Here is a 15,366-nt window from a genome sequence, read left to right as displayed (position 1 = left end):
TCGGAATAATTGTGCATTTGCCATAGGGTCCTTGTTAAAGGTACCATAAAAATAATAATTTTGTAATAAAAAACTCTTTTATTTAGTATTGCCCTCAAGTTCAGAAGTTTGGAGCAAATGTACTGAGAAAGCAGTTTGGGATCTACTCCTACCAGGGATCTGGAAGCCTTAAATTTAGTGATCCCCAACAGCAGGCCCCAGAAAACCCGACAGCCATGTGCTAGTCTTGCATTGTTAACACACAGGGCCCTACAAGACATCAACTGGAATCAAAGGTCAATGAGGCCCACCAGGGTCCCCATCTCATCTCATTGGTGGTAGATGCTAGGCCCAGGCAACTCACATAGAGCTCTGGTGCACAAGATGCTGGGCTCTCCCTTTCCTTGGGCTACCAAACAAGCAACTGAGGAAGGAGTAGGGCCTGGGTGGAGACCACTGAGCACCAAGGCTAAGGTGACCCAGGAGCTGACCTTCCACTTGGCTAGAGGCAGGCCGAGGAAAGATGGCATTTCAGTGATGCAGAAGTTAGCTGTGCAGGAAGGAAAGTGCATTTAAGGTTGTTCAGAAACAGATGGTGGTGACCACAATGCCACTGAGAGGAAGGAGGGTGGGAGGTGAACAGCTCCCTCTGCCTGCCTGCAGGTTGGCCATGCTCCTTGGATCCTGTAGGTTAACATTCATGCTTTCTGATGAAGTCTGCTCGTGAACAAACAGGAACACATCTCTCCTGGTTCTGGCAGGTACATAATTTCCTCGCAAAGCTCTTTGTTGCCAAGTTCAGTTTTATTTGGCGACTGTTCTGAACCTCTGTCACCGGAACTCATAGATGGGTGCACTGTGTTCGGGAACATGGGTCAGGTTGAGGGACTGATACCTGTAACAGAGGAGAGACAGAATAGAAGAGTTTCCTTAGGAATCCTGAACAAAGGCAGCTGGAGAACTCTACCTAGAGTCCCTGCCAATTATATTCAGATTGAGGTGCTAAACCATTTCCAGTTACATAAAGGGAAGGTCCTACTATGTAGCTGTAGCTGGCCTGGAATTCCCCATGTAGACCAGGCAGGCCTCAGACTCACTGTGATCTATCTACTCTGACACCTCAGTGCTAGGATTAAACATATGTGCCATCAAACCTCAATTTTGCTAAATTTTTGTTTTCTTTTTATTTTGTGCGTGCAGGAGTGTGTGTGTGTATGTGTGTGTGTGCGCACGAGCGTGTGTGTAAAAAGAGGGCATAAGACCCTGTGGAACTGGGAGTAAAGATGATGAGCCACCATGTGGTGCTGGGCATGAAGACCTAAGCCCTCAGGAAGGGCGGTCCATGCTTTTACCTGCTGAGCCATCTCTCTAGACCCTCCCTTCCCCATCTTGTTGTATTTTTGAAATGGGGTATCACTGTGCATCCCAGGCTGGTCCTGAACTCCTGGAACCAAGCAATCCACCTGTCTCAGCCTCCCAAGTAGCTGGAGATACAGGTGTATAGCACTGTGTCTGGCTTTGTTAACTTGTTTTACCTAACTAGTTCCCTCTGTTCCTTTTTTGTTGTTCCACCTGTACCATGCCTAAGAACTGCTTTTACAAAATAATTGTAATACAGTTCACAAAAATAGGACCCTAAGGGGCTGGGCATGGTGACACAAGCTTTTTTTTTTTTTTTTTTTGGAAACAGTTTCTCTGTGTAGCCCTGACTGTCCTAGAGATACAAGCCTTTTATCCCACCACATGAAAGCAGAAGCAGGTAGATCTCTGTGAGTCTGAAGCCAGCCTAGTCTATATAGAGTTCCTCGTCAGCCACGGGTACATAATGAGAGCCTGTCTGAAACTACAACAAAACTCTAGTCAAGCCTGGAGTGCAGATCTATAATCCGAGCTACCCGGGAGCTGGAGGCAGAAGAATACAAGTTCCTGGTCTCTTTAGTTTATGGTCACCACAGTAAACTATGTCTACAAACAAACAAATGTAACTCAGTCCCTAGGTTCACAAACAAGCAAAACTAAAGAACAAAGAATTTGAATCGATGTAGGCTAGGGTCATTCACAAGTAAGAATAAAAACTAAAACAACAAAAACTGAAAGAAATTAGTGTCCCATTTTATTTTTTAAAAATGTATTTAACTTTTATTTATGTGTGTGAGTTTATGTGTACTACATATGTGGGGGTACTTGTAAGGAAAGAACATTTGATTCTCTGGAACTGGAGTTGCAGGCAGCTGTAAGCTACCATATGAGTCCTTTTAAGATTAAATTCTGATACAGTTAAGTCTCACAAGTGTTCCAAGGACCCAGAAGCTTGGAATCAGGCAAGAATGCAGTAAGGTAGTTCCCTATTCAGTAACTAATTAAGCATTACAAAAGATGGAGCCAGTAGCTCAGAGCTGGTCTGCAAAGTATTTACTAAGGACAGTAGCAAATCGCACCCAACAAGCGACTACGATGAAAGAGCCAGGGAATCCCACTGAGATAGAAATCTTCAGTACAGGCTGCATTGCATATTAGAAGCAAGTTGGTGAATTCTTCTGACAAATGGAGATTCTCCAGATACTTAAAAGTTACACTCAGGTGGGAGTTTGGCAAGGCCTAGGAAATGGGGGGAGGGGGGTTGTGATGTTGCATTATTCATGAGGTCTGCAAAGAGCAGAACCCCCTGGTGCTAGCCTTCACAAGGTTCAAAGGTAATCGTACTCTAGTGCTCTATAGCACTAGAGTGTGGAATCCTTACCTGTCATTAAGCTGACCCTAAGCAGGACTGCTTTATCTTTACTATAAACATTTACCTGGTTCCTGTAAATCCTTTTGAAGTCATTCCTTTGTTTTGTATTAGGTAACTTCAATGTACTTTGCCTGCTACCCTTTGTATTTTCTGTACTATATAAGATTGGTGTTCACTTTGTGACATTACATTCAGATTCTACACAATCTCGCATGTTGGTCTGTCTGTCACCCGCCGACGCCTTGTCCACCTGCCCCAGAGACTAGTTCCACGTAGACAAAGGGACCCAGCGGGTCTGCGGCATAAGGTAGGAAGGTGAACTTTCATGGCCCCCTCACTCATCAGTCTAAGATCAAGTTCATGAGAGGCAGTGCCAGGGTGTAACTAAAAAGTTACATTGTAAGAGATAACATAAGACTTACTGGTAAATTTATGAGGAATATATGATCAGGATTGAGGTAATCATTCCTGAAAATGCAACACTGTCTGAAAGTATATACTGGGTGCTGCTTAGTGATAGAACAGTTACTTACATACGAGCATGTACAAGATCTTGAGTTGCATCCCACATAACAAGCATGAGGTTCTACCTCTAGTGTGTTTGTAAGAGAGTGTATTTATGTGTCTGTGTGAGTCTGTCTGTCTCTCTCTCACACACAGAGAGAGAGAGAGAGAGAGAGAGAGAGACAGACAGACAGACAGACAGACAGACAGACAGAAAAATGGGGCTGGAGAGTCAGATAGCAGAAGATCCAGATCTGATTCTCAGCACCCACATGGTGGCTCACAACCATTCATAACTCTAGTTTTGGGGATCCAATGTCCTCTTCAATCTCTTTAGGCACCAGGTACACATGTGGTACGCATATATACATACAGGAAAAACATGCATACACATTAAATAAAAAGTCTAAAAACTTTTACAGTATTTAGAAATGTTATCTTTACATAGTAACCACTTTTCAGTTCACTCTCTAGATAGGAAAGAGTCCCTTTTCAATGTGGAGCCATCTAAATGACCTCAGCACACACAAAGAGTACAAGATTTGGACAGAAGTAGACTGGGATAATCTCCTTCCAGATGTGACAGCTGGAGTTGAGGCCAATGTCTGTGGTAGTACTGGCCACAGGTCCTTACCATTCTGAGCTCCGATGGTAGTAGTAGCCCTCTATGGAGGCTGCTGACTTCTGAAAGCAGATGTAATAGAAACCAGCAAAGGAAGCACCGCTGATGTCTTTGATTGTGTGGTCTGGGACTAGGAACTGCTCCTGCACACAGATATGGGACCAGTCAAGACCTTCCCTTTCCAGTAAGACACCAGAGAGATCTAAAGACTGCTAGAAACAAAACAATTAATAACAAAAGCCCCTAAACAAAACAAAAAACCATGACCACATGGTCCTATTCAACTGCTGGGTTTCTGCCTGGTTTGGGGGGTGGTGTTCACGGTTACTGCAGTATCCTACCTACTTTGGTGAGCCCACAGAAACATAGCTCTGGATCTAACAGACCAATCAATATTACTTTCCTGCCTATTTGCCTACCCACCTACCTCTCGGAGACCACTGACAGAATAACCTAGAAAGAATAAATTTTAGTTCTGGTTCCCAGGACCTGTCACTGGGTTTTGATTACCTCTAATAATGAGGTAACCACATCTAGTGGAGTTTCTGGTCATATTGAATTAAGAATGCCCATGATACCTCACCAAAGCCAAGAAACAGCACCATTTGTGCCACAAAGACAGGCACCTGCCATCTAAACTGGCAACAAGCAGTGAAAGGCTATGCCCTTGCTCCTGGTCTCTGGGAGAAGGAGTCAGAAGCCCAGGGTGTCAGGTGACCAGACAAAAGAGAAATTATCTGGAGACAAATCCACTGCTTTAACAAACTTTTTATTTACTTTTCAATGCTGGGATGAAACTCAGGACTTTGTGCATGCTAGACAAATGCTCTACCACAAACACTCCCCAACTTCCCCAGGTTTTTTTTGTTTTTTAATGGACACTCTTCTCTCCCTTTTTCAACCTTCAAATATCATTTTAAAGTTTAATTTAGGGCTGAGGTCTAGCTTAGTAGTAGAACATTTGACTAGCATGTGCAAACCTTGAGTTACTTCCTCAGCAAAGGAAAAAATAATAATCTAAAAACTAGAGCAGGTGCTTTCAAGGATTTATTGGCATGTTTCACACTATAGAGAAGGCTGAGGCAGGAGGCTCAGCAGGTGCTGGATAACCGAGTAAGCTAATACACACTGGATGGCAGAGGGACTAGAGAGGGAAGCTCGCTGTGAGCTATCCAGTGACTGTCTAGTGAAAAATTGATAGCCCATATCCAAAATGATCAGTCACAAAGCACAGACAGCAAGCAAATGGTACTTTAGCTGCCTGACCTTTTTTGTTTCTTTTTTCTTTTAATTTTATTTATTTTATGTACATGAGTACTCTGTAGCCAGTACAGTAAACACTGTAGTAGAGGGCATCAGATCCCATTACAGATGGATGTGAGCCACCATGTGGGTGCTGGGAATTGAACTCAGGACCTCTGGAAGAGCAGTCAGTGCTCTTAACCGCTGAGTTGTCTCTCCAGCCCTAGCTGTCTGATCTTTATGAACACTGTAATATACTGTCATATTGAAGTAGCTTTCTGTCTCCTTTATTTATCAGACAATGGGGACTGGAGGTAGGCGAGTGTTCCCAAAGTTCATTCACAAACTTGCTACGTGGACTTGCATTCATGTGGTTGTAGACAGCATATTGCCACGAGAGGCATAGGACTCTCAGGCAAAGACCAATCCATTGAAACCCTAGAGGGAGTCAAGGGCTCATGCTCCACTCCTGGCTCCTCATTTCCTGAGCTGTGGGAAGCAGAACCCCTTGGTAGAGGATGTGGTTGGAGAGCAGTCATTCTGATGACATTTAAGCTCCTGGCAGGAACAGGATGCAGTGATGACTAGGTTCAAGTAGTTTCCCTGAGTCCCCAGAACACTTGGATGACTCAGCCTGGAGGCTCACAGGATTCTTGGGTGAAAAAAGAGGATACTGGTCAGCGGTGCCTACTGGCATAAATATGCCTGCTGCCCACTAAACAGCATAACCAGTTTACTGAGGTGTGCTCTGCAGCTACCACACCACTGGTGCTTACAAATATGTAGGGACCCTGTCATGAAGACACAGCGATAAGCAACCAGCATGGAGGGTCCCTGTTGGGAGGGCATAACCTGCAAGAGGAAGTGTGTGTGGGTGCTCTAGAATCTGGCATATGTGTGTTTAGGGAGATGGCCTGGGCAAAATCTTACCTTCCACCTCATGAAGACATAATCCCCATTTTTCAGTTCTTCATAATCAAAGTCATCTGAATTAAATGATTTTGCATACTGATAAAAAGCCAGAAACTTGCCCTAAAAACAACAGAAAAGAGTCTCAGTGATCCATACAAGGAAAGGTGGGTGTCTGAGCTCATGAAAGGACAGCTAGGTGGACAAAGAGCTACTTGATTGTGTGCCCAGTAAACACAGCCAGTGGATAAGGTCTAAAGGGTGAGAATGGGCACAGTTCTAGAGTACCCTATCAGAACACATAAAGTAAAAATGGACTAGTGGGACGTCAGCAAAGAAATACAGAGTGGCGCTGGGCATGGTGGCACACACCTTTAATCCCAAAACTCAGGAAGAAGAGATCTCTGTGAGTTCAAGGCCTACCTTGTCTACATAGTTCCAGGCCAGCCAGAACTACATAATGAGACCTTGTCTCAAACACAACAAAACAAAAATACGGATGGGCGAGGACTGTCAAGGTAAGTCCCAGCACTGGGAAGGCTGGAGACAGGAGGATGATCAAGAGCACAGTGTTATGTTCAGCTACACAGGGATTCAACGCCAGCCTAGAATACAGAGCTTACAAAACAAAATGGTGTTGGACAAGGGAGTATGTGACTTTCCTTTTTTCTTTTTTTTCTTTCTTTTTTTGGTTCCTGGCTGGCCTGGAACTCAGAGAACTGCCTGCCTCTGCCTCCCAAGTGCTGGATTAAAAGCATGCACCACTACACCTGGCTGGTAGTATGTACCTTTAATTCTAGCATACGTGGGAGGCGGAGTCAAGAGGATTCCTGAGTTCAAGATTAGCTTGGTCTACATAGTAAGTTCTATACCAGCCAGGGCAACAGAGAAGTCCTGTTTTACCCAAACAAAAGACAAACACAAACAAAGGGACTGAGGAGATGGCTCAGTTGGTAAAGTACCTTGAGCTTAGATCCCTAATGCCCACATAAAAGCCAGGACGGGTGTATACACCTACAATGCTAGAGTTGCTCTCAGTTTAGAGAGAGACTGCCTCAAAAAAATGTGCAGAACTATAGAGGAAGATATCTGGTGTGGACCTCTGGCTCTATGTACATTCATACCCACACCCTCCTATACAGGAACCTATACACTATCTATCTATCTATCTATCTATCTATCTATCTATCTGCAGACATAAAATGAATAGGACTAGAAAGTTGACTCAGTGGTTAAGGAAATTTTTGCTCTTGCATAAGCAAAGACCCAGGTTTGGTTCCTAGTACCCACACACATACATGCAGGCAAAACATTCAAGACACATAAAATAATAAATCTAAAACAAAACAAAACAAAACAAAACAAAACAAAACAAAACACAAAGAACCAACCAAACAAAAGCAAAGAAGAGTCATTCTGGGACACTCTGTAACAGCATGTCCAGAGCTAGGCGTGGTAGTAGACATACATAATTGCAGCACATGGGAGGCTGAGACAGGAGCATTCCAAGTTCAAGGATTGCCTAGACAACAAATTGAAAGAGTGCCTGTCCAACAGAGAAAAGTGGTTAAGGAAAGCTGGTTCTTATGGTTAGACATGAGGCTTGTGCCAGATATTCAGGTAGCAACTGGAAAGGGTTAATAACTTAATAACATAACTTAGAGAGAGAGAGACAGACAGACAGACACCAGGTGTGGTGGCACATGCCTTTAATCCCAGCACTCAGGGGGCAGAGGCAGGAGGATCTCTGTGAGTCTGAGGCCAGCCTGGACTACAGTGTGAGTTCTAAGACAGTCAGGGATACACAGAGAGAACCTGTCTCAAAAAAACTATCAAACCACATAACCAACCAACAAAACAAACAAACAAAAAACAACAACAACAAAGGAGTTTTATTTTTTTAAAAAAGACCAAACCAAACAAAACCAAAATATTTAATGCAAACCAAAAAGTCCCTAAACGGGGCTGGCGAGATGGCTCAGGGGGTAAGAGCACTGACTGCTCTTCTGAAGGTCCTGAGTTCAAATCCCAGCAACCACATGGTGGCTCACAACCACCCATAATGAGATCTGACGCCCTCTTCTGGTGTGTCTGAAGACAGCTACAGTGTACTTATAATAATAAATCTTTAAAAAAAAAAAAGTCCCTAAACGTTTGTAGTCAACTCTTGGTCCAGACAATGGATGGATTCCAGGACGCTGTACAGACACCAAAATCCCCAGCTACTGTAACCCTCAGATCCAGCCACTGTATCCCTCAGATGATGTGGTTGATGTGTATGTGGCCCGTACACATCACACTTCTACACGCCCTCAACTGTCTCTAAGGAACTGAACTGCAGCAGAGATGCTCACCGACAACTGCACTGTACTGTGCAGAAAAGAGTGAAAATAAAAACAGCTTGTAGAGCTGAGTAGAGACACACTTTCTTTTTTTTTTCCAAGGCAGGGTTTCTCTGTATAGCCCTGGCTGTCCTGGAACTTTCTTTTTTAAAGGCAAGGTCTTATAGAACAGCCTGCTCTGGTCTGGAACTCACTATGTAGACCAGACTGGCCTCAAACTCACATTTATCTGCCAGCTTCTGCCTCTGGTTGTTGAGATTAAAAGTGTATGTCATCACTCCTGGTAATATTGTTTTTAAGTTTTATTTTATGTGTATAGGTGTTTTACCTGCATGTATGTCTGTGCACCATGTGTGTCAAGGAGGCCAGAAGAGGTGTCATAGCCCCTGCAATTGGAGTTACAGACAGTTGTAAGCTGCCACATGGTGCTGGGAACCGAACCTGAGTTCTTTGGAAGAGTGGTAAGTGCCCTTAACTGCTGAGCCATCTCCTCAGCATGAGACAGAATATTTTTTACTAGCATTTTCTTGTACTGCAAAGGAGAATCAATGAGTTACTTTCCCCAAACATTTTCAATCTACAATCAGCTGAATATACAAAATGCAAACTCAGATACAAAAGGACCCAAAAGAGGGTAAAATGAAGTTTGTATCTGCCTTAGTGCTATGCATTGTCATTACGCATTTTTTCTAATATTTTTAAATAAGTACATACTTTGTAAAAATTGAAATAAAAGGCCAACAGTAAAATTTTAATATGCACAGGAATCAAAACACTATAATATAGTTTGATATGTTAAGTCATAAATATTGTCATAAGGATATAAAGCATATGGAACCCGGACTTGATGACCTGAGCTCTAAGTGTCACTAACAGGAAAGTGGTAGAACAGGTAGTTATCCTACACCATAAACTCAAGACAAGCATAGCAAGACCTTCTCTCAGCACCAGAAACCAGCTGAGGACTGTGGCATACACCTGGGAGGCAGAGGCAAGAGAAACCACTGAGATCTTCAAGCCAATCTGGGTTACAAAGCAAGACCCTATCTCAAAACAAACAAACAAACAAACAATAACCCGCACACTCCTCCCCACCCCACAATCTAAGTCAAAGGCTGGTGTGACAGGACAAAAAACCAAAACTGTGAAGATGTAACACTTGGGTAAAGACCAAAACATAAACTAGGGAAAAGACCCCAGGGCAGTAACTGAGTAATTTTGACATACTCAGAATAAGGAAACTGCACATGTGAGCACTCAGGACAGGAATCTGAATTTCTCAGGAGAGTCTGGATGGGATAGGTAAGGCCTGCCCTCAGTCTACTGGGATGAACAGAAAGATGCAACACTCTCTGCCCTTGCTGGGGTTCATCAACCACAGGCCATCCAGACATGAGGGGCAACTGCTACCTGCTCCATGGGGTTCCACTAGACAGAGCCGACTAGAAAGGAACAGTAGATAAAAGACGGGCAGAGCCGGGCGTGGTGGCACACGCCTTTAATCCCAGCACTCGGGAGGCAGAGGCAGGTGGATTTCTGAGTTCGAGGCTAGCCTGGGCTACAGAGTGAGTTCCAGGACAGCCACGACTACACAGAGAAACCTTGTCTCGAAAAACAAAAAAACAAAAAAACAAAACAAAAAAACAACAACAAACAAACAAACAAACAAAAAAGACGGGCAGAACAGGGGAGAGTGCCTGGGTTCTAACAGCCACACAAAACTGTGAGGAGCTGAAGGATTGTTCTTATTACCTGGTAAGTTAAGAAAAGGGTTGCTAGACCTGGAGCAACTATGGCTTGTGTAGGAATAGGTTCTGAGTAACTCCTGCTGGGGACAAGGCCCTGGGTCCAGGCCTGCCAGCTTCAGATGTCTTCTACTTCCCAGGGCAGAGCACAGCCTTACTCACCCAGTGTTTCCGATCCACGTCTTCATCTGCGTCCCACTTCCGAGTTAAGAAAGGGTGTTTTTTGCTTATTATTTCTCCTTCAAAGAAGGTTGTAAGGGTCGGATATTCCTATAGCAAAAGCAACAAGACATTAAACGTGCATTTCTGGTTTGTTTGTTTGTTTGTTTGCTGTATGCCAGGGCTCCACACATGTTGAGGGATTTCCCTCCCACTAAGCTCCACAGAGACACTGAATGAGCATTTTACCTTGGTCCTGCTAATGGAACCCAGGACCTCAGGCTTCCCAAAGGTGTGATTGCTCTTTTGCTTCCTGCCTATTTTCACCTCTCAGAGGTAACCAATCTTGCTATACTTTTTTCTAATACTTTGACAAGATCAACACAACAAAACCAGTTAGATCTACTGATCTGTCAACAGGCTAGGGACATAAACCTGAATTTAGCTGCTTAGATAGAGAAGAGGCTCTAGGGTTTTGAAGACTTTGCCAGAGCAAAAAACTTCTCTTTGACCTCACTGGCTATGTTCTGGTCTCTTACCAGTATTGTCTACTACAAGTAAACTCTGAATTCTCTGCGGTCAAAGCAGAATACAAGTTATTTTCTGGGGTGTATCCCAGCAAAGGCTCCAGAGTTAGTATCCAGAGCTGAATCTCCCTTGACCTTGGGCCAACCCTTCATGGATCCTCAAGCTCCCTTGCCCCTCATTCATATCTTTTTTTTTTTTTTTGGTTGAGACAGGGTTTCCTATGTATCCTTGGCTAGTCATGGACTCACAGAGGTCAGCATGTCTCTACCTCCCAAGTGTTAGAATTAAAGGCATGTGCCACCATAACTGGCTTTATATCTATTCTTGAAGTTTCCAGGACTAGAAACATCTCTGGAAGAAATTTCTCAGATATGCTAGAAAGAGTTAATTCTGTCACATGGATTAAGAACAATTTATATAAGGAAAAATATGCAAACCATGTGTGCAATGCAAAATCACAACCATTCCTAAAGACACCACCTCAAAAGCTGAGCTGTTATAGTCGTTAAGGAAAAAAAGATGAGACTGGAGAGGTGGCTCAGCAGTTGAACATGTGCTACTCCATCAGAGGTCCAGGTTCCATTGCCAGCACCTGCATGGTGGCTCACAACTGTATGTAACTCCAGTTCCAGGGGATCTGATGCCCTCTTCTGGCCTTGTAGCATCAGGTACACATGTGGTGCACAGACATATATGTAGGAAAAACACCCACATACTTTGAATAAATAAAATTAAAATAATAGACCCACACTGATAGTTTTTTCACTTCTCTAAGTGCAGGACCCGGTGTGCACAAGTGTTCTACCACTAAGCTACATGCACAGTCTGTTCTTTCTCTTTTGTGTGTGAGCATGTGCGTGTGTATGGGTGTGGAGGCTGGAGTGACCATTTCTTTTGAGATGGGGCTCACCAGCTGGTGGACAGGCTGCAGTGAGTCCCAGGGATCTGTTAGTGTCCATCCTGGCTGCACTAGCGTTACAGACATACATGATCATGACCGTCCTTTGTTTTTTAAACACAGGTGCTGGGAATCTGAATTCAGGTCTTTAGTAGGCATTTTACCTACAGAACCATCCACCCAGCTCCACATCTATCCCATTTCATTTCTTGTTTTGTTTTGTTTTGGTTTTTGTTTTTTGTTTTGTTTTTTTGTTTTTGTTTTTTTTTTTTTTTGAGACAGGGTTTCTCTGTGTAGCCCTGGCTGTCCTGGAACTCACTCTGTAGATCAGGCTGGCCCTAAACTCAGAAATCCGCCTGCCTCTGCCTCCCAAGTGCTGGGATTAAAGGCATGCGCCACCACTGCCCGGCTTGAGACAGGGTCTTATTGTATAGCTCTAGTTGGCCTGGAACTCACCAGTCTGGAACTAAACTCAAAGAGATCTGCTTGCCTCTGCCTCTCAGGGTTTGAGATTAAAAATGTGCACCACCATATCTGGCCTCCATGTACTTTAAACAGGAAGTTAAGATTATATTGTTTCTGAATTCTGAGCTTTAATATAATTTCAGAATCCCTACCTGTCTTAGTGTTCTACTGCAACTGTATGAAGGTCATAGGGTCAAGTAGGTCTAACAGCTAAGATATCTTAAAAGGCCAGTTGACCAGCAACTAGGGATTCTTTAGAGGGCCACGCACACAAGATATAAAGTACACTACAATTCTGTGCTGACTTCTTAAACACTTTAGGAAGCATGTGAAGGCCACTATAACCCATTCTCCAAATACCATAAATGACAATGAATGGGATCCATCTTGGTCAGAAGTCACCACAAAGACTATTTCTTGGGGAAGGCATAGGAACCCTGAGCATGTCTATAAAGCCAAATTTAGGATAACTTAGAGAAACAAAATAAGAAAAAAACAAAACAAAAACACATACACATACATACTCTTTCATTCACTCACAAGCCAGAAAGAAACAGCACCAGAAGGAAGGGTATTAGAAAGAGAAGATGGGCTGAGCAGTGGTGGCGCACGCCTTTAATCCCAGCACTTGGGAGGCAGAGACAGACAGATTTCTGAGTTCAAGGCCAGCTTGGTCTACAGAGTGAGTTCCAGGACAGCCAGGACTACACAGAGAAACCCTGTCTGGAAAAACAAGGGGGGAAAAAAAGTAGAGAAAAGAAAAAAAGAAAGAGGAGATAGGGAGGGAGACCAAGCAGGTACGGGCTGTGGCCACTAAACTCCTTCACCAGTCCTCCCAATTCCAGGCTAACTCCGAGTACCTCGGGCAGGCATATCTTCTCAGGGCTTATATTACTTGGCCAATAGGTCAACAAGTACTGAATTAAGAGTGACATCACTTTTCTCATTTATCAGTCTCATGAATTTGGCTAGTGTGGCCTGTATTCCTGCTTCTAACAGTCTGACTAATGGAGGAGTGAAGGGCCTCATCACAATCTCCCCTTCAAAGCTGGGCTCCCAGACACCCTCCATGCTGTTGGTCCCTACTGGTGGCTAGCTCGGAAATGAAAAGACAGCACAATTTAATTCTTATTCTTTACAAGTCTAATTGCTTCAGTTCAAAATAGCACCTAAACATTAAAGCTGTACTTTGCTAGTGAATGAATGTGTGGCAAATAACCTTAAATTTAACTTTTAACACTCCATACTACATACACAAAACTGCAACTATTAAAACTAAATAAAACAAATCACTTATGCAGTTTAATCCAAATAAACTATGTATCTGATATGTTATTATTACTTTTTTTCTTTATTCCTTTTTTTTATTTTTAAAAAGATTTATTTATTGTATGTATGTGAGTACTCAGTATACTGTCACTTTTTTCAGACATACCAGAAGAGGGTATCAGATCCCATTACAGATGGTTGTGAGCCACCATGTGGTTGCTGAGAATTGAACTCAGGAAACTCAGGACCTCTGGAAGAGCAGTCAATGCTCCTAACTGCTGAGCTGTCTCTTCAGTCCCCACTTTGTTTTTTTGCAAGACAGGGTTTCTCTATGTAGGCCTGGCTGTCCTGGAACTTGCTCTATAGATTAGGCAAACTCAGAAAGATCCACCTACCTCTGCTTCCCAAGTGCTGGGATTAAAGGTGTGCACCACCATCCTCTGGCTATTATTTTAGTTTTTGAGAGATGGTCTCTATGTGTTGTCCTGGGTAGCATAGAAGAATGAAGACGGGGCTAGCCTGAACTCAAGCTATCCACTTGCCTTACAGATACAACTGGTACTTTAATAGTTATGAAAAAGCATAAATAAACAACTAATACAGGTATAAAATTCAACCAACTCGTTACAGCTCTCTGCACAGGCTAGTTGGGGCTACGGCATAAGAGACTCACAATTTGATAAGTTATCTGCTGCCTATCTTTGTGGCTGTATCAAGGTTCACAATGAACTGTACACTTTGTCCGGATGTGGAGCTGCACGCCTGTCACTCTAGTGCTCAGGCGTCTGTAGCAGAAGGATCATGAGCTCCAGGCTAGTCTGGGCTATGACAGTGTGTTCTTTTTTTTAAATTTAATTTATTTATTTATTATATGTAAGTACACTGTAGCTGTCTTCAGACACTCCAGAAGAGGGAGTCAGATNTNGTTACGGATGGTTGTGAGCCACCATGTGGTTGCTGGGATTTGAACTCTGGACCTTCGGAAGAGCAGTCGGGTGCTCTTACCCACTGAGCCATCTCACCAGCCCGACAGTGTGTTCTAAATAGGGCTACAGCGTAATGACTGCTTCAAACACAACACAGACCTGTACTTTAAAAGGATGAAATACATGATGTGTTAAGTGTCTTTATAAAGCTGTAACATGTTACTAGAGAAGAATCTCAAGCATTCTGTTGCCTGTTCTGGTCTTAAGCCTCTCAGACCACAGACCAGCCTTTACTAAGTTCCCCACAGAAGCATGACACAATGTTGTACTTGGGCAGACTACTTTGGGAGGACATGGGTCTAGGAAGGCCTCTTTGCCTACAGATCTGAGATTTGACAGGAAGGATGAATACCAGTAGGCTGGTCCCACTGCAAAGCCATGCCAGCACCCTGCCTGATCGAAGAGCTTCATCCAGGAACTTGCCCTAGGAAGAGCTTTCAGCTGTCAGCACTTCTGCATACCGTTCCCAGTGCTTCTTGCCATTTCTTAGCAGTTTCCTAAAACTCAAGTGATTGGCCTTGGAGTCACTGTTATAATGTTCTAAAATATTATACATTTTGTTAGTTTTTGGCTGCCTTATGAGGTTTTTTTTTTTTTTTTGGTTTGGATTTTTTTGTTTGTTTTGAGACAGGATTTCTCTGTGCAGCCCTGGCTGTCCTGGAACTCACTCTGTATATCAGGCTGGCCTTGAACTCAAACCCGCCTGTCTCTGCCTCCCGAGTGCTGGGATCAAAGGCGTGCGCCACCACGCCCGGCCTGAGCATATCCTGATTTACTACATGTTTCTCCTTAGGGCAAAATCAAAGCTGAGCTCCCTCTCGCACCCCTTCCCTCTTTCTTCACTATCACTTTCTGTCCTCTGATGATGGGGAATATAACTTCTGCATCAATAATAAACTTCCTAGGGCATCCTTATCCCAGCCTCTAGCAGATAAGAAGAAGACTGTGGGGCATCAGAACAGCACCCCACATTTGAGCCACATTCTT

The 15,366-nt window shown here is 43.5% G+C and overlaps 1 protein-coding gene across 1 annotated transcript in view; it reads right to left on the bottom strand.

Moving 5' to 3' along the window:
* Positions 1–768: 768 nt before the first annotated feature.
* Gid4 (GID complex subunit 4 homolog) overlaps positions 769–15,366 on the bottom strand; it is a 24,741-nt gene continuing 10,143 nt past the window's right edge. The window contains exons 3-6 of the mRNA XM_021177580.2: positions 10,237–10,344; positions 6,009–6,110; positions 3,849–3,979; positions 769–874 (exon numbers count right to left, since the gene is read on the bottom strand). Coding sequence (XP_021033239.1) covers positions 811–874; positions 3,849–3,979; positions 6,009–6,110; positions 10,237–10,344 — 405 coding nt within the window. The 3' untranslated portion in view covers positions 769–810. The remainder of the gene's footprint in view (positions 875–3,848; positions 3,980–6,008; positions 6,111–10,236; positions 10,345–15,366) is intronic.

Source organism: Mus caroli, chromosome 11 (assembly GCF_900094665.2).
Source record: "Mus caroli chromosome 11, CAROLI_EIJ_v1.1, whole genome shotgun sequence".
NCBI classification, from domain to species: Eukaryota; Metazoa; Chordata; class Mammalia; order Rodentia; family Muridae; genus Mus; species Mus caroli.
The sequence above is the reverse complement of the archived record's forward strand: the minus strand, read 5'-3'. Positions and strand labels throughout refer to the sequence as shown.